Source organism: Pempheris klunzingeri, chromosome 5 (genome assembly GCF_042242105.1).
Source record: "Pempheris klunzingeri isolate RE-2024b chromosome 5, fPemKlu1.hap1, whole genome shotgun sequence".
In the NCBI taxonomy this organism is placed as follows: Eukaryota; Metazoa; Chordata; class Actinopteri; order Acropomatiformes; family Pempheridae; genus Pempheris; species Pempheris klunzingeri.
The window spans coordinates 20778741-20799837 of NC_092016.1; the positions used below are offsets into that span (position 1 = coordinate 20778741).

The 21097-nt window shown below is 41.3% G+C and overlaps 2 protein-coding genes across 4 annotated transcripts in view; both read left to right on the plus strand.

The window, feature by feature from the left end:
- The window catches only part of bicd1a (bicaudal D homolog 1a), a 28640-nt gene extending 26200 nt beyond the window's left edge, over positions 1–2440 (plus strand). The window contains exons 9-10 of the mRNA XM_070830648.1: positions 679–764; positions 2320–2440. Of these exons, the coding sequence (XP_070686749.1) occupies positions 679–764; positions 2320–2440 (207 nt within the window). The remainder of the gene's footprint in view (positions 1–678; positions 765–2319) is intronic.
- A 3346-nt stretch (positions 2441–5786) lies between these two features.
- Positions 5787–21097, plus strand: part of fgd4a (FYVE, RhoGEF and PH domain containing 4a) — a 49423-nt gene continuing 34112 nt past the window's right edge. For all 3 annotated transcript variants that reach the window (XM_070830563.1, XM_070830564.1, XM_070830565.1), the window contains exon 1: positions 5787–5905. In XM_070830563.1, coding sequence (XP_070686664.1) covers positions 5803–5905 — 103 coding nt within the window. In that variant the 5' untranslated portion in view covers positions 5787–5802. The remainder of the gene's footprint in view (positions 5906–21097) is intronic.

The window sequence follows — 21097 nt, forward strand, 5'->3', positions numbered from 1 at the left end:
CCTTCCTTATCCTACCTCAGATAATCGTGTTTAGCATAGGTGAAATGGATTAAATAAACTTTTAAGATAACAAGGAATCATATATACAAACAACTTTTTAAGTGGAACTGACAAGTATGGCTGGTGTGGAGGAGAGCTGAGCCATGAGCAGCAGGTACTCTGGAGTTGAGCAGGATTGTTCAGCCCCACTGTGTTTGGCTTTCTCTTTTTGTGTTGTACAAATCAATAGAATATGTGATGTGCGTGTGTGTGTGTGTGTGTGTGTGTGTGTGTGTGTGTGTGTGTGTGTGTGTGTAAATGTGTCCATGTCTCTGTCTCTGTCTCTGTTGTTAGATGGGATTGGTTTAACATATTAGTTACATTCACCCTATACAAGCATGTACTGCAGTTGACGTGTAGTGGGAACAGTCACTTCTTCTGCCTCCTCTGCTCATATTTCTCCCCTTTGCTGTCTTTTCCAACAGACTTCTCTCGAGACTTCTCCCACACATTTCATTGTGAAACACTGATTTCCACAGCCGGAGAATCATATGTCTTATCAGAATCAGCTGAAAAGTCGGTTAAACTAGTCCCTTTGTGTCTGAGAAAGCCTTCCCCCGTCTTGTCCTGTCCATGTTTTCTCTGTCTTATTGTCTAACCCTGAGTGTCACCACTTTGTATATCTGTCTAATTTATCAGTTTCTTGTAGATTGTCAGCAGCCTGCTGCCTCAGTACCGTCACTCTCCCCTCAACTAAGGCGAGGGAGAGCCTCCCTAGCCCGCAGGTAACAAGCTGTAGAAACCTATTAGTAGCAGGCTCATTGACATCTATCTATCTATCTATCTATCTATCTATCTATCTATCTATCTATCTATCTATCTATCTATCTATCTATCTATCTATTACACGCTACATGATCCCAGTTGCAGCCAATCACATTCTATTCACTGCTCATAGATTTTTTTTCACATCTTTTTAAGGTTGCACACCGACATCTGCAGAAGATAAATGGTCCCGCATGCTCTCACTTTTAGCACTTTACATTGACTAGTTACGAACAGGTTATGGCTGAGACCCTTGTATGGCATAATCAACACTTCTCTCTGGTGAAGGGAGTGAAGGAATTGTTTTTCACTTTGCATGTTCAGTCTTGCTTGGCGGTTCTCTATCCACGCTTTTACTGTGTATATTGGATGTCATTTCTCCTTTTTGTACTAGAAAAGGAGAATTTAGAAATTAGAAAAAACACAATATTGTGAGGTATCATTTCAAAGATAAAAGTTAACTGACTTGATTGATCATTGAACAATAGTTTTCTCATTTAAAGATATTTTTGATGGCAGACATTTTGATTTCCTACAGCAGGAAAAGCACTGGTGTGATTCATAGTGATGGAAGTGTCACATAAAGCCAGTTAGCCAGTCTGTTACCTCAAGCACTGCATTCAGTCACTACCTTGTTGAATTTACCAACAGACTGAAGAATAAGTCTATTTTTGTCACTGAACTGAGACATTGAAACAAGGCAACGAGGACACTGCTGACAAATCTGAGGCCATGTTGGTTTAGGTGTTGTGCTGGTTACCCTTTTTCTCCTGTTCTGTCAAAGATGTTCTCACCAAATACTTTGTCTTGAAGTATGATTTGAACAGTTCCTTTCATTATCTCTGGTGTGGTTTGACTTTTGGGGAAAATGCTGTCTTGACAAGCATTCAATGAGAAGATTGATACTACTCACACGTCTGTACACTAAATATGAAGCTGCTGTTAGCATATTAGCATAGCACAAAGATTGGAACCTGGGGGGGAAAGCTAATCTGGCTCTGTCCAAAGGTAACAAAATCCACCTAATTGTCACATTATGTCTAATTTGAGTAGCATGTACAAGTATAAAAGCTACACGGTGGTTTTATGGTTGCCTCGCAACCTCACAATCTTGACAAGCCTAGAAACGGTAAACTTCAGGTAGATTCTGTTACCGTTTGACAGAGCCGTGCTAGCTGTTTCCCTCTGGTTCTAGTGGTTATGCTAAGCTAAGCTAAGCAAGCTAACTGTCAGCTCACAATAGCTTTATATTCAACATACAGACGTTAGAGGTGTATCAAGCTTTCTCATTTCAAATGCCAGCAAGAAACGATTAAGTGTAACTCCCAAAAAGTTGAACTTTCAAGAGCGTCACATTAGTATTTTTGCCCTTGTCACATTTCTGTTGGTTGATTTGGTGAAACCTTATTCCTTGTTCCTTCCAACAAGTGTTCCCCTCCTCTGGAGGCCATAGACCACCAGTCTTCTTCACTCAGTCTTATTTACTCTCTTGTCTGTCTCTCTGCGTTCTTGCAGTCCTAAGTTTTTGGCAGACCTCCAGGAAAACCACGTTGTCCTGTCCAGCAGCAGTAACCTTCTCTCCCCCTGCGACCCTCGTAACTGTCTGGCCCAGCAACCCCAGCCCCCCGGCACCTAACCTGGTCCAGCCCAGGCCCCCCCCCTCCCCCCTCTCGGTCTGGATGGATTCACGCAGAGACAGAGACGCTCTAGATGGGGGTTCCTTCAGATTAACTCCCCCCAGCCTAGCAGTTCAACCTGGTGCTCAGTGGACTCTGTGAACCCCACCCCCCCACCCCAAGCGCTACACGATCCGGCCCCCGACAGGCCTCCTGGTTACCTGGGTCGCAGAAGAAGAGCAGGACGCTCTCTTCTTCTCTGGAAGTGACATCCTGACCTGGAAAGGACTGAACTGAGGCGCAAAATGCCAGAGTGACAAATCACGGGAATCTGATCCCTTATTCGTATTAGTATTTATTTATAATTTATTTACTCTATTGATTATTTATTTACATATTGATTTGTGACACGTTTCTGAGATATTTATTACTGGAATGTGTTTTTCTGTGTTTGTTGGTCGTTCTTCAAGATGGAAACCAGGACGTGTTTTACTGCTGTGGTGAAGACTTCAGTGATCACAGACAATTCAGCCCGTTCACTACATCCCTTGTCCTGAACAAAGTAAAACCAATGCAAATCAAAAATAGAATTTTGTTCTTTCTGGTCAAGTAAACAGGTTAAAAACTTGCCTAACCATACTATAGGGCATTTAAAACATTGGATTTTGTCAGTATAATAATCAGAAATGTATGCCATTTTTACATAGGCGTGTTAGAGTACACTGGGTTTGACATTGCAAACAGACTAATGAAGGTAAATATTTCATTACAAGACAATTGTTTCTTGTGGTGGTGATGGGTGGATTTCAACTACCTTTCTAACGTCTTTCTTGGGATGCTTGTGTTTTTTTATACAGAGATTTTTTTTTTTTTTTGCAAATCATGTGCATAAAGACTATTTTATACCTCCTATTATTTTTATTTATTTTTACAGCAGACTCTAGTGACGAGATTGTGTCCGTGATGTAGCTCAGATCTCTTCAGAGACTGGGATAGATGAGAGGCTGAGTGTTTGAGATCAGGACTAGGGCTGTTGGCCTGGGTTTTTGCCTTTTGAATTGCACAGGTTTAAGTGACCATGGAGTGAGCTGACCTCCATCTCTTTAGCAGTAGTTAAGAACAGAGGATTCCCCAAAGGTGTGCCTCTTCCACAGTTGCCGTCTCTGTCATGTCACCATTGTATTCTTGCCATTCTTCTCGGTGAGCTCTTTCACTGTATTGGTCACAACCTCAGTTCCCCCCACAGTGACAGAAAAGTCAGATTGATGTTGTCAGTATCCTGTGTTACACTTTTCCATCTTCGTATCATCTCTATGTTTTGCCGTCTCCACATGCTTCCTCCAATCCGGATGCAATACTGTCCAAGCACAATTATGCACTATGCATTATAGCAATAGCAGGAGCACTGGTAGTAGACTGATCTGAATAAGATTTACTCAACCGCTACTGTCACCACAAACTAACCAGCAGGCTGACAAGAAAGGCAAGGCAGCAGAAGTGAGTGTCCCCAACGTTCTCCAAAAAAAAAAAAACAATGTAGTTACAAAAACACAGTTACATGCTACACCGCTACATCTGATATATTGTTTCTGTGTGAACCACCGGTTTGATCACAGAGGAATGGGGCTCAGTCTGACTGAGATGGATGTAATGTGTGACGTTTGTTGCATAATTGAAGTCCCATCCCTCTGTCTTTATACCCTCACAACGTCTTAAATGTTAATGTTCTCCTCACTGCACTGAATACATACTTTTGCCACATGGATACGAAACGGATAAGCTGAAACTCCATAGGCAGTATTGTGTGTTCTGTCTCATCAGCGCTGAATGAGTGACTCTTTGTGTTCTCTGTGTGTACATTTGTTAGGATTCGTCTTTGTTAACAGTGTGCATTGTTACTTTTGCAACTACAGGGTGATGAAAATACGTGTGGTCCCAAAGTAGCTCCTGAACCCATGCAGGCTCATTGGTGACCTAACTCTCTTGGTTTGTTTGCACAAAATAGCAGTGGATGGAGAGAGACTAATCCCATGACAGAAAAAAAAAAAAAAACCTGGTTTAAAGAGAACGATAGCTGTATGCTGTATTACAGTGGGTTTTACAGTTTCTCCTCCATTTAAAACAGTGTTCAATTGGTTTCACAAGTAAATAAAAGACCTGTCCTCAGATTTGTATGCGACTTTGTGCTTGTGTCTGTTAATTTGTCTTCAATGAACCCCACAGAAATGAGCTCTCTGCTTCTGGAGTTGGTAGACCTATAAATGCGTTCACATAGAGGACACAATAGGGTAAAATTATAGAGATTAGACGTTGTTCCTCATACTTGTCCACATGTTTTCCAACGATCAGCCAAGTAACTATAATGAATATCAAAACAAATTAACTTAATATCAAAAAAACATACAGTGATACATTAGGCAAACTGAGACCGACGCTTGATTTGATGTCTGGGGCATACATAAGCCTATTCCTGTAAATAAATAAATAATAAATAAATTCCATAGAAAAAAATAGAATTTAATTTTTTCACAATTGTTCTAATTTGGTCAATCCCAGTGACCATCACTTAACCCTTTAACCTTCTGCTCGACCATATGATAGAGCACATTTTGACTCACTATATCTTATTGAAAAACATGTTTTACTTTAATTCCACCTGTTTCAACCTCGGTTGAGGTACGTTACACTAATAATGTCCACTTTCAATAAGATACGTATAGTGAGTCAAAATGTGCTCTACCATATGGTCGAGCAGAGGGTTAAAGGGATAATCTTGAAAATATCTTGCAGCCTAATATACAATAATTTAGACAATTTTGATATATTGTTTTAGCATCTTAAAATATCCTATTAGTGTATCATCTCTTAATTGCAGTTTATAATTTCCTAATAATATTAATGAAGAGAATATAACTTTGTGTGTGTGTGTTTGTGTGTGTGTGTGTGTGTGTGTGTGTGTGTGTGTGTGTGTGGACTGCCAACAGTGTGGACATTGTGTGGGAGTGATGAAGAGGAGGTCTGCTCCATCAGTACGCAATATGGGGGGGGGGGCAGAGACAGAGAGAAGGGCGGGGCTTGTGAAACACTGTCATCAAGGTGACTTTGCGCAGAAGAAAGTGGGTGATGTGTTCACAGACACATGTGTACAGCTGTTTGCCAAACTTCGGCGTGTCTTCAGTGGTGTGACGTTACTAGTTCACCTGCACAGACTGTCAGGATTTTCTTCCAGTCGCACCTGAGCTGCGCTACCGCTGCGCAGCTGGACGTCTACTGAGTTTGCTTCAAGGAGGGAACCGCGTTTCTTTCCGTCTTTCTTTCTTTCTTTCTTTCTTTCTTTCTCTCTCTTAACAATTACTTGAATGCGTTTCACTTTGGTGTCTCAATGCTGGAGCGCTCGTTGCCTCATAGAAGAATGGAGGGATTCAGCAGAGTCGCTTTCCGCAGGAAACAGCCCAGCCTGGACACTGCGGAGCCAGGGGACACAGGTGAGCTTTGGAGGAATGCTGGGATACTACTTTCAAAAAACGAAAACATCACTTAACTGTCCCAAAACCTTTGCAAGAGATTCAAAGTTTTACAACCCATAGCAAAAGCCCGTGCTTCTTAATACCAAGAAGATTCACACCCCTCTTACCTGCACTAGTTTACTGGAGTGGAAACTCCACCTGCGTAATAATGAGCAAAATTATGAATAATTATTTCAGGCCACAGAGTCTTAACCTGGCTTTCAGGTGACTCAGTGTTTTGACTATGTGGCCCTTGTGTCAGCCGTCATGTGTTTTGTCAGTGTGGTTGGGAAAGCATGGGATGGCCACACTGTAACTCACCTACACACCTACATTATAGCCCTTGTTTACACACCATGGCTGACTTGCTGGCTGCTCAGCAGGTATGAAGCTTTCGAAGGCAAGTCCCAGCCTGTTGTGTAACCATCCACATGCTGCAGGGCACATTTCTTTCCTCTCTGGAGGGCGCCACTTCAGGAGAAGTCTGAGACCTTTGTCTGTTCAGGTTGCAGCTACAGGGAAGTCCCCTGTGCCCGTGGGTACAGGGTACAGGGAAGTTATCTGCCAGGAGTTCCTGTGCCGTTCTGTTATAAAAAGCCTGATGGGTAACAGTCCTGGGATCTGCGTCCCCGCGTCTTTGCTGAGCAGCAGCCTGCCAGCTGTAACTGAAAGTTTGCCCAGGCTCTAGTCTGACTAAGCAGTCTGCATTTTTCAGAAAACTGGGATCCAGATACATTCAGCACTCCTGCGGTATGCACTGTCTGGGCATGACCCGCTCAGACTCCAGTGGCTTTGTCTTATCTTGCAAACCTGCGGAGTGCCTGTGCAAACATGCAGCTGAGGAGACTGTACTGTAGTTGCAGTTTGACATGAACTTCGCTCTGTGGTCGATAGTACCGTAGTCACGTGTCTGACATGATGGCCGGAAGTGTGTGGAAGTGTCTGACAGTGAGTCACTGTCTGTTAACAACACTGGAGTCAAATATACATAGATTGTATACATCATAATCTGGCCCCAGTATTGCACAATGTTAGACTTTTTGGTAACACACCGTACAATATGTTGGATGCCTTATGCTTTGGCCAGTAAATAATGATAAAACATGCACTGCTGTATCCAAGGACTGAGGTCAGGTGTGAAATTTAGGCTCTTAGAGAGGCTGTTTGCCTCACAGAGATAATAAGATTTGTGTTTTTTATCATAGCTTCTACACAGTTTATACAGCTTCTGCCTTCCTCACAGCTCCAGAAACCATTTGCTCTCGTCATGCTATTGTTTTTGCTCCCCGGTCCAAACGGTAGCCCTGCTGCCTCATTACTGAGCCGCTGTAATCATCTCTGTCATGCTGTGTTTGTAGAAATCAAACTGACCTTGACATGAACTGTGGTTGATTTTAGAAAGCGAAAGCATTGTAGAAAACAAATATGTATGATGCGATTTCCCCTGCTGCAGTTAAATACTCATTTCTTCCTCTTGACTTGGTTCAGTGCGATTCTTAATGATCCAGGCTTTTTTTTTTTTTTTACTGTGGTTGGCTGATCTCCACAGACTGCAGACAGGATTCCAATAGAGATTTATGAACTTGGAGTTATTTGGGCTCTGAAAGTCTGGGTCGTATAAAATGTAATTGTAGGCCATGCTAGCTATGCTGAAGAAGATTCTTCATTATCATTTATGTCTATTTTGATCCATTCTTCTTTGGCAAATGGTTACGTAGTTCTTAAGTATGTTGTCCTTTCAGCCCAGTCAGCTTTGAATTGAAAAAATACATTATATATTAATGACATTAGAAAATACATTATTATCCTGTGGCTCTTGGCTGACAAACAATCTGATTCCTATAAATACAAGATTCCAATGAAATTGTTTGATAAACATAATTTCTTATTGTAGCTCCTGCGTGTAGATGTATTATTACTGTTGTTATATATTTATTTTGTGTTTAAAGCACTAATAATCTGGGGATGTGCGTGTTTAAGCTGGTGTAACTGTGAGGACAGCTGTGTCAGTCTCCAACAATGAAGCTGTTTGTTTTCTGTCTGCTGAGGTGGAAGCTGTGGGACTGTGTGAATCAGATGCTGTGTGGCCTGTAGCCTACTGCTTCTGGCATTGTTTTGGTGCACTGATGCCCATTCATCCTGAACTGAACCCTCTCACTGTCCTGCACTGGCTTTAACTAACTACAGGCAATAGTGCTTCCCTTGTGCAGCTCACTTCATGATGGCTTAAAGATTATTATGTTTTATATGCCGTGCATTGCTGTACCACATCAGTATAAACTACCCAGAAAGCATAGCTCTGATCAGGGAGAGTCACTGCTTTGTGTGTGATTGGTGTTTGAATTTTAAAAGGTCAGTTTGAAAGTGTTTCCTTTTCCACCTGCTTTGTGGTTAAATGCCTTTGTAAATCTTTTTCTTGTGATTATATTAAACACTTAATTGATCTATTTCAGTTACTACAATGAGCATAGATTATTATAATTGTCATGGAAAAACATAAGCCTGTAATCAATATTTTGATTCTAACAATTGAAACAAATGACATGTAATGTGGACGGTGTTCCTTGTAGTGATGAACCCACAGAAAACTGTCACCTGACTCTGCAGTTTTTAGTATCTTTCAGCTCATTATTTTGGTCTTACAGCTCACAGCTTTACTGTTTTGGTCACAGCTCGAATCCAGAAACAGCAAAAAAACGAATAAAAGAAAAGACAAAAAGCACTGAGGTCGGGCTCTCAGAGGGTAGCAAGGAAAAGCAAAAATGTTACTTTAACATATTGATTGATTGATTTTATTTCGTACATGTAATAAAAAAACACAACACAAAAAAACAAAAGAAAAGAAAAGAAAAAAAACCCAAAGAATTTCATCCATCAACACATAACATCTTGATTTACATGCACGAAAAGGAGTAGGAGGAAGTGTATACTATAGCAGTGTAACAAAATCAATCAATCTATCAATTGATCCATTTGTATATATGTAGAATCAGTTCATAACTTAAGTTATCTCAAGACACTTTTCATATAGAGCAGGTCCGTGCTCTTTAATTTAATTCATCATGATCCACTGGAACCTGCGAGACAAGGAAGCACGAAATCTTCCTCGTCAAACTAGTTTGACATTTCAAATGCTCCTGGTTGTTTTTTCGGGGGGGGGGATTAAGAAATAAGACAAAAACTAATCCAAGAACTCATTGTCTGTGTCTCAAACAGCTTAATCTTTTTTTAAGAATAGTGTCTTTGAAATTAGAGTTAAAACTTTAGTTCTATATTACATTCGGGCTCATGTGATTTCATCCAGTCTTCAGCAGCGCTGCAGGAAAGACATTTTCGCTCTAATTTGTTTTCAAAAGCTTTCCTGACATTAACTTGTTTCCTTTTGTTAGCCGTGTTGTCTAATTGAGGCTCTCAATAAGGGAAGCTATCAATGTATTATTCTTCTTCGTCATTCAGACGGTACAACTTCATGACATAGTATAGGTAACTGTCATGCGTCGTGTTTTCATGCCAACAGTGATTACTGCACTTCAACCTGTTTTCAAATAATTTTATTATCTTGAAGTGCGCAAAACCAAAGACCATAAAACACCTCACCTTAGAGGATATCTTTGTTAATACATAACTTACTTCACGTCCTTATTTTTCCCTGAGTGTACTCTGTGTCTGGTAGAGACGTCTCAGACTGAACATGCTTGTGTGTGGGGGAGGTTGTTGGTTTGTTCAGTTGAAGTTTACAGTGGGCTGTGTACAATACCCGCGTGTGTTTGTGTTATATTCCTCAGCCGATGCACACACATGCACTCACAAACGCCAGTATTTGTGATGAAGTTTGACGGACTCCAGTTTGCAAATGTTCCAGTAGGTGGAGGTAAATGCTCATAAATGTCTCACCATGAATGGACACATGCAGAGTCATGTACTCCCTTACAACAATGCAACCATCCGCACACACTATATCCAGGCTGGATACTGTGCTGTTGCTCCCAAATCAATTAGAAAGAAATCAACAGTTATCAGTATCATTGCACTGTCTGATGCTGTTTGAAATCACATTACTGCGCTTTTGCTCCTTTAATTATCACATTTTAGACTCACTAATGCATTATATAACAAAACATTGAATATTGAATAAAAACATCGTCAGTCTGACTGTAACAAACTATTCCTGTGATTCTGGGAAGACGGGGACACTTCTTACAGATGCCTGCAGGAAAAACAATGAGGAGGAGAGAGGAAACTAACAATGAGCTACTTGTAAACTGTTTACTTATAGATGTTATATTTGTATAGTCGTGTTTAATTTTTTCCAAAAAAAATTAGTGCGTCAGAACAAAGTCTGTTGACACTTCCTGTGTTGGCAGCTGTTACATGAAGGCCACATTGTTCTCTAATAGAATCTGTAATTTACTGTAAATCTCTTTTCTGTTTTACCTCCAAACCATATCCACTGGGTTTGATACACTGGGTCAGGACAAATATGACACCTGCCAGTGTGAAGGTTACGTTACCAGTCTGAATCCCACTATGTTAAATCAACAGGAGCCTAGATATAAGCAGTGTTTCTGCCAGGACACACTGTTTTTCTACTGAGCAAGGGTTTCCTGACCGCAGTGTGTGTCGTTTCCCTTCCTGACTGGCATTGTTAGCCCTTGAGGATCTTCCCAGAAAGCCACTGTACTTTCTGTCACCTTAGAAGCGCAGTCTGAGCTCAGAAAAGGAGGTTTGCCGAACAGGCCTGCTGTTCAGAGGGACTTGAGGAAGTAACTTTACAGAGAGGAAGATGAGAAATTATGTAACCCAACTTTTTTTCTCTCACCTTTGCGAAATTATGGACATCCCATCTGCAAGAAGGCAGAAAAATTTGAAGGTGTTGCTGGTTGGAGGACTCAACTTCTTCTACGGTGCTGTCTGTCTGCTTTTAAGCTGTGGAGCACAGTAGGTCTCCACATAGGGGGGTCTCTTCTGCCTCTTTGTTCACTGGCGGAGGCAGAGGAAGGAAAAGGAGAAAGCACTAAACAGAGGTCTATTTTAGGCCACCTTTTCCACGTAGGAGGTGAAATTTGAGTGCTGTTTGCTCTCTTTTCATACTTTTAAAAATTGCTTTATCTTTTCATATACCTCACTTTTCTCTATTTTATGTTGCGTTCTGTCAACCGACTTGGACACGGCATGGACTGGCTGGAGGCTTCTTACTGGAGGTCCCATCTTGCCTCAGGTTGGTGATCCTTACCATCTGGGGAAGCACAGTGAGGATGAACACTGTCATTAGTTGAATATATATGTTAGGAGGAAATCTTGGGTCGGTATTTCCTTTTTTTTCCCTTCTCAAAATAAAAGACACTAGACTGGACAATGAAACGACGGCGCAAGTACTGGTTCTGGAGCCGGAAAGGTAAAAGCACAAAGCTGTGTCTTCTCTGCTGTTATGGTAAGATTTGGAGACTATATATCCGTCTTTACATTGATTTTTAAATGATGAAAATTATTCTGAATATGTGAAAAATAAGTGTTTCTTTTTCTGCCCAAACATCATCTGTGACTCATTTCTCATTACCATAACTCATCCCCCTGACTTGTTTCATCCCTGCTGCTCCGTTACCCTTGTTTGACTGACATTTAGCTAATCTTTATTTTCTTCAGTGAGCAGGATCCATTTTCTAATGTTATCATCTGGCTGCTCTCCCACATAGATCATTTATTTTCCACTCCACACTGCACACTGCTATATATGTTGTTGTTCCCTCTGACTATGTGGACTCTAGATGTGCTGCAGCTGCACAAAGCACCCCAACCCCCGTCAACATGAGAGTTTGGTAAATGCTTTTGTTTCATTATTACTTGTCAGGTACAGTGAACATAGACTGAGTGTGTTGATTCACTGAGCCGCAGCATTGGTTTGAATGTGGACTGGCCTGTCGCTGTGGAGCGTTACAGCAGAGTGTGAAGTAGCATTTAAATCCACCATGCTGATAAAAAAAGACAGTTTTGTTCTCAGAGGCCTGGGAACCGTTCCCCCCTCTTAAGACCCTCTTCCAACCACTCTGGCCTTTTGGCAACGTCCCTGATGGCCCATTTCCCAACTGCGTTTGTGTGTTTTTATGCTGCATAGTAGGGCAATGAAAGTGTGAGTGTGTGCGCGTAGTAACCCCTCAACTGTGCACCTTTCCCCGGGTGGTGTGCATTGTTGGTTAGCTGGGGTGAGTCACCCTCATTTGAAAGTGGAGGAGAGGAAGCACTGTGAGGCATTCTGCCCTTATTCTCATTGGCAGGAAGGAAAAGGCTGGGAACACCAGCAGGCCCGGGTCCTTTCACAGCACTTATTGTTTCAACGTGGGAGAGGGTGTCACAAGCACTAGTAACACAACTTGTCAGTAACATGTTCAAATTACAAGCTTTCAAAAGGTGGTTCTAGCAGTTTGGAAAACAGGTGAGAGGATTTGGTGGTCTTGTAGATAATGATTTACATTTCTTTTCCCTTAAGGTGGATTATGGTCAATGTTGGCGGGGTTAATAGCTCATGTTAGCTCTATAAACCATGATTATAAGCAGTAATAAGATGATACTGGCAGAACAGAATATCACAATTAGAGCTAGACTTTCTGTATTTCATTTGTGATGACATACAGAATATGTTGGCTGATTAATAACAAATTAATAAGAAATTGCAGTGCAGAAAAGATATGATTCAGGTAGTGCTGAAACAGTGTTAGCCATGATATATTTGTCCACCAGAGAGCAGCGACAAGTTTATCTGTTTATTTTACTGCAAAAAGTCGTGCTCAGTATTTATCAGGGGCAGAATTGTTTCAAATTTAAGGGAGCTTCGTCAAAAAATGAAAAAAAAACTATTAGTGACTACAGTACTAAATATTGTATTGCTTTTTCACCACTAGCTGCAGAGCCTAAAGATTGTGATGTCGGTCAGTCCGTCTGCCTGTGTTGTATGTATGTATACTGTAGCCCAGAAAACAGCACAGTCCAGTCTGTTCTGTAGATTAGTACAGACCTTCATAGTCTCCAGAGGATGATACCTAATGCTTTATGATCACCCTCTGACTTTTTGTGTATCACTGCTTTCATGTAAAAAAGGTATTTTGAAAACATAATCACCAGATATTCATGGTCCCTAATTAGTTAATGTGCTCTTAATGCTTTGTGGGTTATTTTCTGTATCACAAATATCAGCTCAAAATTTTCACTTTGTCCTAAATATGAAAAAATATAGGAAGACAGACATTACAGACATCACCCACTTGTGATGACATACAGAATATGTTGGCTTTCACTTTCCATTTTGGACAATCCATGAGACCTTCTATGCAGACATTTGTTGTGGGCATTCATGCACCCAAAAGAGTAAATTCTTTTAAATATCTGGGCATATATTTTTATTATTTTTGCCTTACTTCTTGTGAGACTACACACGGGTTTGATCCATGCACAGGTTTTGTATTGTATTGTAGACTTTGTAGATTGCAGGCTTGCCTAGTTGTTAGTACGGTTACTTATTAATATCCCCCGTGACCTCCTTGTGTGTACTCTACAGCTCTAAAGCAGCTCGAGCTTCACATTCAACAGCACAGTATGTTCTAACAAGACAGGACGGTGTGTGGATTCCTGAGTCTGGAGGAAAAACTAGTAAGTCGAGTAGTCAGGTGAAGATGATGACGATGAATAATGAGCTAAATTTAGTATTGTTGTTTGTTTCCACTCGCTGATCCTCGCTGTGGTTGTCAGCCCCTTCTGCAGTAGGTGCTTCCTGGAAGACTTTTACTTTCTTTCTTCAGTCTGTTTTTCTCTGTTGCTATTTACTATTTCTTTGATTCTTTGCTCTCCCAGAAGAAAACAAATGCACTCTTTCCCTACACTGATCCACATTCCTCCTGGCATGCCTGAGTCCCGACGTCACGCTCAGGTTGTTTTACTGACGAGGGACAAGAGATGTGTGCTCACACTCACAAACACACTCCTTGACAGATTTATTTGCCAGTGAGATACACTGAAGACATACGCTCATGAATATATTTATATTCTGTAACATGTAAACAGGTATCCTGTTGCACACCCGTACACATCCAAGTGAAGATCTTTCTTAATTTCTCTCTAGATAGTCCAGACTATCATGCAAATGATTAATGCCTACAATATCTTGCTTGGACGCTTCAAACACCAGGAGTGACAAGCGCTTTGCACCAAGACGGAGAACCTCCTTGCAAGCAAACAGATCACCAGCGCTCTTTGATGTCCTACAGAGCTGAGTGATCAGAGTAACCTCATTTGTGGACCGTCAGCAGTGAGAGCTGGACGTGGTGTTCCAAAATGGCAGCCTGCTATTTCCCCTGAAAATTGCTCACCCAGCTCAAGACAATTTTATAGGCGTTCTTTTGGCTGCATTCAGACTAGATTCTTTCTCTGGTTCTGCCTGAGTGACAGCTCACACGCACGACACAAAAGTTATATGGAAATGTCTTTAAAAAAAAACATATATAGGATATAGGTTTGGAGGATACGACATTGGATGTTGCGTAGAACATTGTAACAAAGAACAAAAAGGCTCTCAGAAGGCATCATCTGACATGTAATTTTGACTGTGGCCAGCTGAGGGCTTGCTGTCAACAAGCTTGACAAGCCTGTCAGTCAAAGGCACCCATGACCTACCACAACAATGTGCTTTCCTCTTGCTCCCACCTGTCATGGGCGTGCCTTGTGTGTGTGTGTGTGTGTGTGTGCGTGTGCATGCACTTTAAGCGATGCCAGTTTAATTGATGATTTGTGTGTGTGTGGGAGGCCCATGGTTCTATGCTAATAGAAATGCAAGAGCAAAATGAGAGATCGGCTCATTGCAGCCATTGGATGGTTCAGTGGTCACATACATGTTGGGGTCAACAGTAACTTTGTTGGTTGAAGTGTGATTCAGTCTGATTTACCAGCTAACCACATTATGAAGACCAGTATCAGGGCAGTACAAATGTATGACTTGCTGTTTGGTGATGTTGTGGCTTCAGTCAGCACATGGATGAAATGTAAGCCTCCCACGTTGGCTGTTATCTGTCAGAACCGAGGTCTGCTAACTGCCTTGTTAGAGAGTTAAATGACATAAAGGGGAACGTAGTCAATCCTGATAGCCGGGATGTGATTTGTAAAGTCTGCGCAGGATATTTTTTCAAGCAGGCAGAGCAGAGGAGGTAGAAATCTAGGTCACTTCACACAGCATTTACAGTGTTTTATCAGCGCTATTAGCAGGCGATCAATAATAGGTGATAATTGTCACAATCTACATAATTGTAATGGCACTTGGCTTGATGAACTGGTCTCTTATGAGGTCAGTAAAAAGAGTACTAAAACAACAACAATGTCATCTTGCTGAAGTCCTTTGTGTGTGCACTGTGCACTCACAAACATGAAAATAATGAAGTACTTAGCGCGCTGAGTGATCGCTCTCAAATCTTATTGTGGATTAACGTGGGATTTATTCTGTGAGTTTACTGTGAGGAAAGATGAGAAAGATAAGGTGGATAATGAAAGCAGCCAAGCATCTTGTGTGCTGAGATGGTTTTCAAACACTCTCAGTAAACTAATTGTTCAATCAATTTGGAGTCTAGATAAACACTATTGTCTGGCTGCGTTATTACATATCTGGCAGCTCTCAGGACTGACTGCACAGTCAGCATTGATTTTAGCAGGTTGTTGGTTGTTTTCAGGGGCAGACTGACAGCAGGGATGGCATGATGGCGTGTGTGTGTGTGCCAGGCTTATTATGGGAACCAATCCAAGGCGGGTTGTTCCTGTGATGCGGGGGCAGATGCCGACCCGTTTCCTGCCATGCCCTCATGACAGATGTGCCCTGCTGCTGTAGAGATGGAGATTCAGGCTCTGTACCTTGTTTGCTGTGTCTTTGTAGCTTTTGTTCTTGTGTGCGTGTGTGTGTGTGTGTGTGTGTGTGTGCAAGCACGTTGTCTGTAAGCACGTGTGTCTGCAGACAATACCCATCATTCATCATTGACCTTCATAATGTGCGTGGTGCACCGGGAGGAGGAGAGAGTCAATGAAAACAGCAAGGGCTCAAATGCAGTGTGTGCATGCCAAATATGTGTGTGTGTGTGTGTGTGTGTGTGTGTGTGTGTGTGTGTGTGTGTGTGTGTGTGTACATGTGCATGCATTCTAAGTGATGTGGGTATAATTAATGATGTGTGTGTGTGAGGCCCCCGTTTCTTTGCTTATAGAGATGTGGTGGGTAATGGCCTGGAGCCATGCTGCTCTCCTCCCCTCTCTTCTCTTCTCAGGCCAAAGAGAAAAGAAAGGGATGGATGGTGGAAGGAGAGGTGGACTGGAAGTAGTAACAGAGCAGTAGGTGGACAGGATAGAGAAACAGTTTGCGAGGGCAGAGAGAAGCGCCAGCTTCAGCGGTAATAAGGTAGAGAATGGTGTGTGTCTGTGATGTGTGGGAGGAAGGTAGTGAGGCATAAAGAGGGAAAGCACACAAAATATATGCACATATATTATTTTGTTACACGCTTCAAAGTGAGGTTACAAAAAACGAAAAAGGCGAGATGAGGTTTAAAAGCCAACTGAATCAATCAAATTGGAATCCTTTAAACTCAAAATGAACTGAAGGTGTTTCTTTTCATTCCAGCACTACCGGCACAGCTAAGAAATATTGGAAAAAAAGTTGTTTTTGACAGTTTGGATGTCAAAAAATGCTGATGTGCTCTTGCTTCTGCAGAGTCAAACGGGGGGAAAGAAAGAATATATAGAAGGGGAATTCTCAAAAACCTCACGTAGACACAGAGCTGCTGTCATTTGGGCTTTAGCTTTGATTTGGAAAAAAAAAAAGGAATTATTTGGACTAGTGCCTTAAGGCCTACCTAATCAATATTTTCATGCTAACAGTGGATCAGATTATTATCATGTAATGCCTAAGGTTCATTGCGATGAACCCATCGTCCAACCCTGCAGTTGCTCTCAGCTCTATGGAGCTTTTTAGCTACTTTCAGCTTGTTACCGTTGTCGTTCATTCATCACTTTCCTTAAATTAACCACCACACAAATTTCCTGGATACATTCAAGCTTATTCTGTGATAGTGGCCATAGAAATAAATGAAAAGTCATTGAATGCAGCTTTAGTTTTACATGCGTATTGTTGTTCTTAGGTGTTGTTGTTTTGTTCCTTCTTCAAATTCGTTCTTTTATCAGTAAGTTTATTTAATTGGATTGAGGGCACCATGAGAGATCTGATGCACAGAATCTACTTAAAGAATCAGCTAACTGAATTAACATTATGAAAGCCAATATCAACACACTGCAAACAAAACTGAATCAGTGTTGTTGTGACTGATAACACCCCCATTAGCACATATATGTTTTTCTTCCGTAATACAGTGTTAATTTAAAGCTGCAGGTTGAAGCCATTAGAAAGGAACTTGTCTGGAAAAACACTTGAGTGAGGGAGAGAGGGCGGCAGAAAAGAGACCAAACCTCTAAATTAAATTACTGCTATTGTATTGTAATCCCTCAAGCTTCATCCTGTAATGAGAGAGACTCGTTTTGCATAATTCATTGGACTGCTGAGGGCCGATCTGAGTACCGTCTGTGTAAGCGAATGATTTCAGAAATGTATAATAATTGTAATGAGGATCACAATCAAAACAGGCTGATAAAATGTATTCATTTCTAGTTAAAGGCAAGATTTCATCTGAAAATAATAGATTTTATGCCGACTGCCAAATCTCTTCACCTCCTGACAGAGAATGTGAGATTTGTCTGAGTTTGTGGGACAGAAATCCCAACAATGAAATGATTGTAAATGAGAAATTATAGTATGAATTCAATTATACTTCCATCTAAAGCATGAATAAAGCAAAGCCGTTCAGACTGCTACCAAGTGAAAACTTTCCTCTGTGCCACCAGTACGCCCATGCTGTCAGAGGTATGAGGATGTGTGCACGTCGGGGGAATGTGAGAGCTTCAGGGTCACCTAAGTGTGAAGAGCAGAGTTTGATTCCGGTGGTGTTACAGGATGTGTTTCATTACTTTTGATACCAACAGAGAGACTTCAAATCTGGCAGTTTGTGCATGCCTGTGTGTGCCGAGGGATGCAGAGAGGATTCTTTGAGCTGACGTTCACACTGTATGACAGCAGATTGATCTGCGGTTGCAAGGCAGCGACGAAGGCCTTATCTACCACCAAGCAGCGCGCGTATTAAGTGTTTGATTACATTTCTCATCCCAAGCGGTGTGTGTTTGTGAGTTAGTCTCTGTTTCTGCTTTCTTTTTTCTTCCTTCTTGTGTGTGTGTGTGTGTTTGTGTTTATGTACACGAGCTGTGCATGACGAAGTGTAAATAAAAGCTATGGATTTATGGGTAATGCCTGTATATGCCTGTGTGCTGACGTCAGATTGTATATTGTACAGAGAATACAGGCCCATTACTCACTGTCTGAAAACCAATACTTCTGTTGTGTCACCATGGAAACAATAGACCATCCCCCGGATAACAATCAATGAAAGCATTGACTCATAAGAGGTTCGCTAACGTAATATTCAAATGTTGACTACATCCCAGATGCCTGACATTCTTTTGAAACTCATTTCCTGATAAATTAGTGCTCAGCTCTCCACTGGAAACCACTGACAAAAAAGCCAGATGTGACACTGATTTTAATATTCTTGTGCATATTTTTGAGATAATAGCAACATATTTTTCCCAAATAACCCAAATGCGGCTGAACATTACTGGGTCATGTGCTGTCACATTTACTTTCCATTCCTACTGTGCAACACTTTCACTAATGTTACAGAAATCCTGCAAGTTTTTACAGATTTAGCACCAATTAAGATGAAAGCTGGCAGGGACAGTACATTACAATAGACATAACAGAGAGTTTGGTTCAGTAACCCCATTTGGTTCGGACACTAACTGCAGCGCTTAATTAGGTCCTGAAACTCTGCGTGTGGCGTTATATGATGCAAAGAGCATCACCATGTGGGATTAAAGGATTTCCTCCAGTTTTAAGTTTATATTCCCCCCAGCAGGGAAAACAAACACAAGTGTGCTCATTTATTATGACAAGCATTAACTTGGATCTCAAAATTGGCAATGCTGCTTCTAGAAAGTATCACTCAGATACTGCAGAACTACATACACTTACAGGAACATCATGGAACATTATAGCACTTTGTTCTCTATCATCACATGATTTAGCTGACAAACCTTCATTTTGGAACTTGCACATTTGAATCTCATTTCCGTCACATGTTGAGTCTTCTTCACTCCTAGCTTTGCCTATACATTCAGTCGATACACTTCCAGGACTGTTTAAATGCTGCAGGCGGGGCTAAGCTAACATTAGCTGTTGAGTGAGTCAAGCACTAAGCACAGAGTGTCTTGTTTTCTATTTCTACATGTGTTAAATATGCAATGAACAAATTTAGTTGGACCTTGCCTTCTAATGCCAATATTAATATATATATTTTCTTTTCTCTTCTTCTTGTTAATGTCAGAGTTGTAGCTGTTGCTTTTATGGGTCCAAAAAAAAAGAGCTCAGAGCATGGACCCTCTAGTCTCAGAGCGTGTGCACATGTGCATGTGTGTGTATGTGGTTGTAGAGTGTGTGACCTTCGAGCAGCAGTACTGACCTTTTGGTGGTAAATAGCAAACTGAATGTTCAGTTATTTCTGTAACACCTTGATTTCCTGCATGTGGTTTACACACACACTTACAGTTCACAGAGACATGCAGGCAGCACACACACTGCTGCTGATGGTGAGGTCTGGTTGTAGTTAATACTCTCTCGGCCTTCTGGTCACTAATTACTGTGTTGTGTAATGAGGCCTGGGCAGACTCACAGTGTGTATCAATGTGCGTGTGTGTCTAAGAGTGTGTATCTATGTAGAGTGTGAGCAGGTCGTTTCACATTACTGCTGAAAGGTTCTCATTTTAACAAGCATCCATTTCCGGCACCGGATATTATGGGTTAACACTTAAAGTGTGCGCTGAATCATTGGACAAAGGATCACCAAGCCCCAGCTGTGGTAAAACACTAGAAATTGGGGGATGAAAAGATAGATGCAATGACAGAGAGCAGAATAGACAGGAGGTCAGGACTGTGATGGCTGCCAGCCTGAATCAGATGATGGACAGTTTCTTCCCAGCTGAGTGCAGACGTGTGACTGTATGTGCAATGAATTCTACCAAAATCATTTTTTCTTGACACGACTTGTGAAACAACACTCCTCCCATGTGTCACTGCAACACTTATCTGTGCCTGCAGGTCATTTTTCACAGACAGGTTTGACAATATGAGAACATGTGAGCGCCCTCTCTTAACACATCAACGCATCAGCCACTCCAGCCAACCACAGCAGAGAGCTGTCTGCTCAGTAGTCCACTATCCTCTGCTATGCTGATGAGCACGGTTGTGGGTGACAATGGAGTTTGAGGAAGAAGACGCAAGTAACCATTCATCTACCGCATTATTTTATGAGGAGACTCTTTTTCCAATCTTCCAAAAAGGTATTTATGTGAAAAGTTATGTGAAAGTTTTGGTGTTTCCTTATTCTTTTGTCTTTCGTCACCATCGGCGGAAAGCTTAAGTGCAGTGATGGAAGAGCTACTCAGATCTTTTATGCAACAGTAGCAATAGCACAGTGTAGAAATACCGTAGCACAAGTAAAAGTCCTGCATTCAAATGCGCTAAAGTATTAACATCCAATTATACTTTTATGTACCAAATGTAAAAGTACTAATTATATCTTATTTCACTATACTTGGATTATCATTGGATTGATGCATTAATGTGTACATCACTTTAATGTTGCAACTGATAAAGGTGGAGCCAATTGAAGCAAATGTAGAGGAGGGTAGCTTGGTCTATAAAAATACATCATTATTAATTTGTTAATTATATTTTGTAGCATTGAATAGTCAATACTCAAAGTCAGTCCAGTGCAGTACTTTAGTAAATGTACTCAGTTACTTTCCACCACGGTTGAAGTGGTTCTCTATCAGTTGGTGACATTATCTGACAATATGGACTCAAAACATGAAAAAAATACGCATCGTCATCAAGCTAAAAAAAAACTTGGTTTGGTTGTTCCTCAAATTGAGACATTTTAGAGGCTTTCACAAGAGCTGTACAATTAAGACTTGAACTTGGCTCCGACTTAAGGC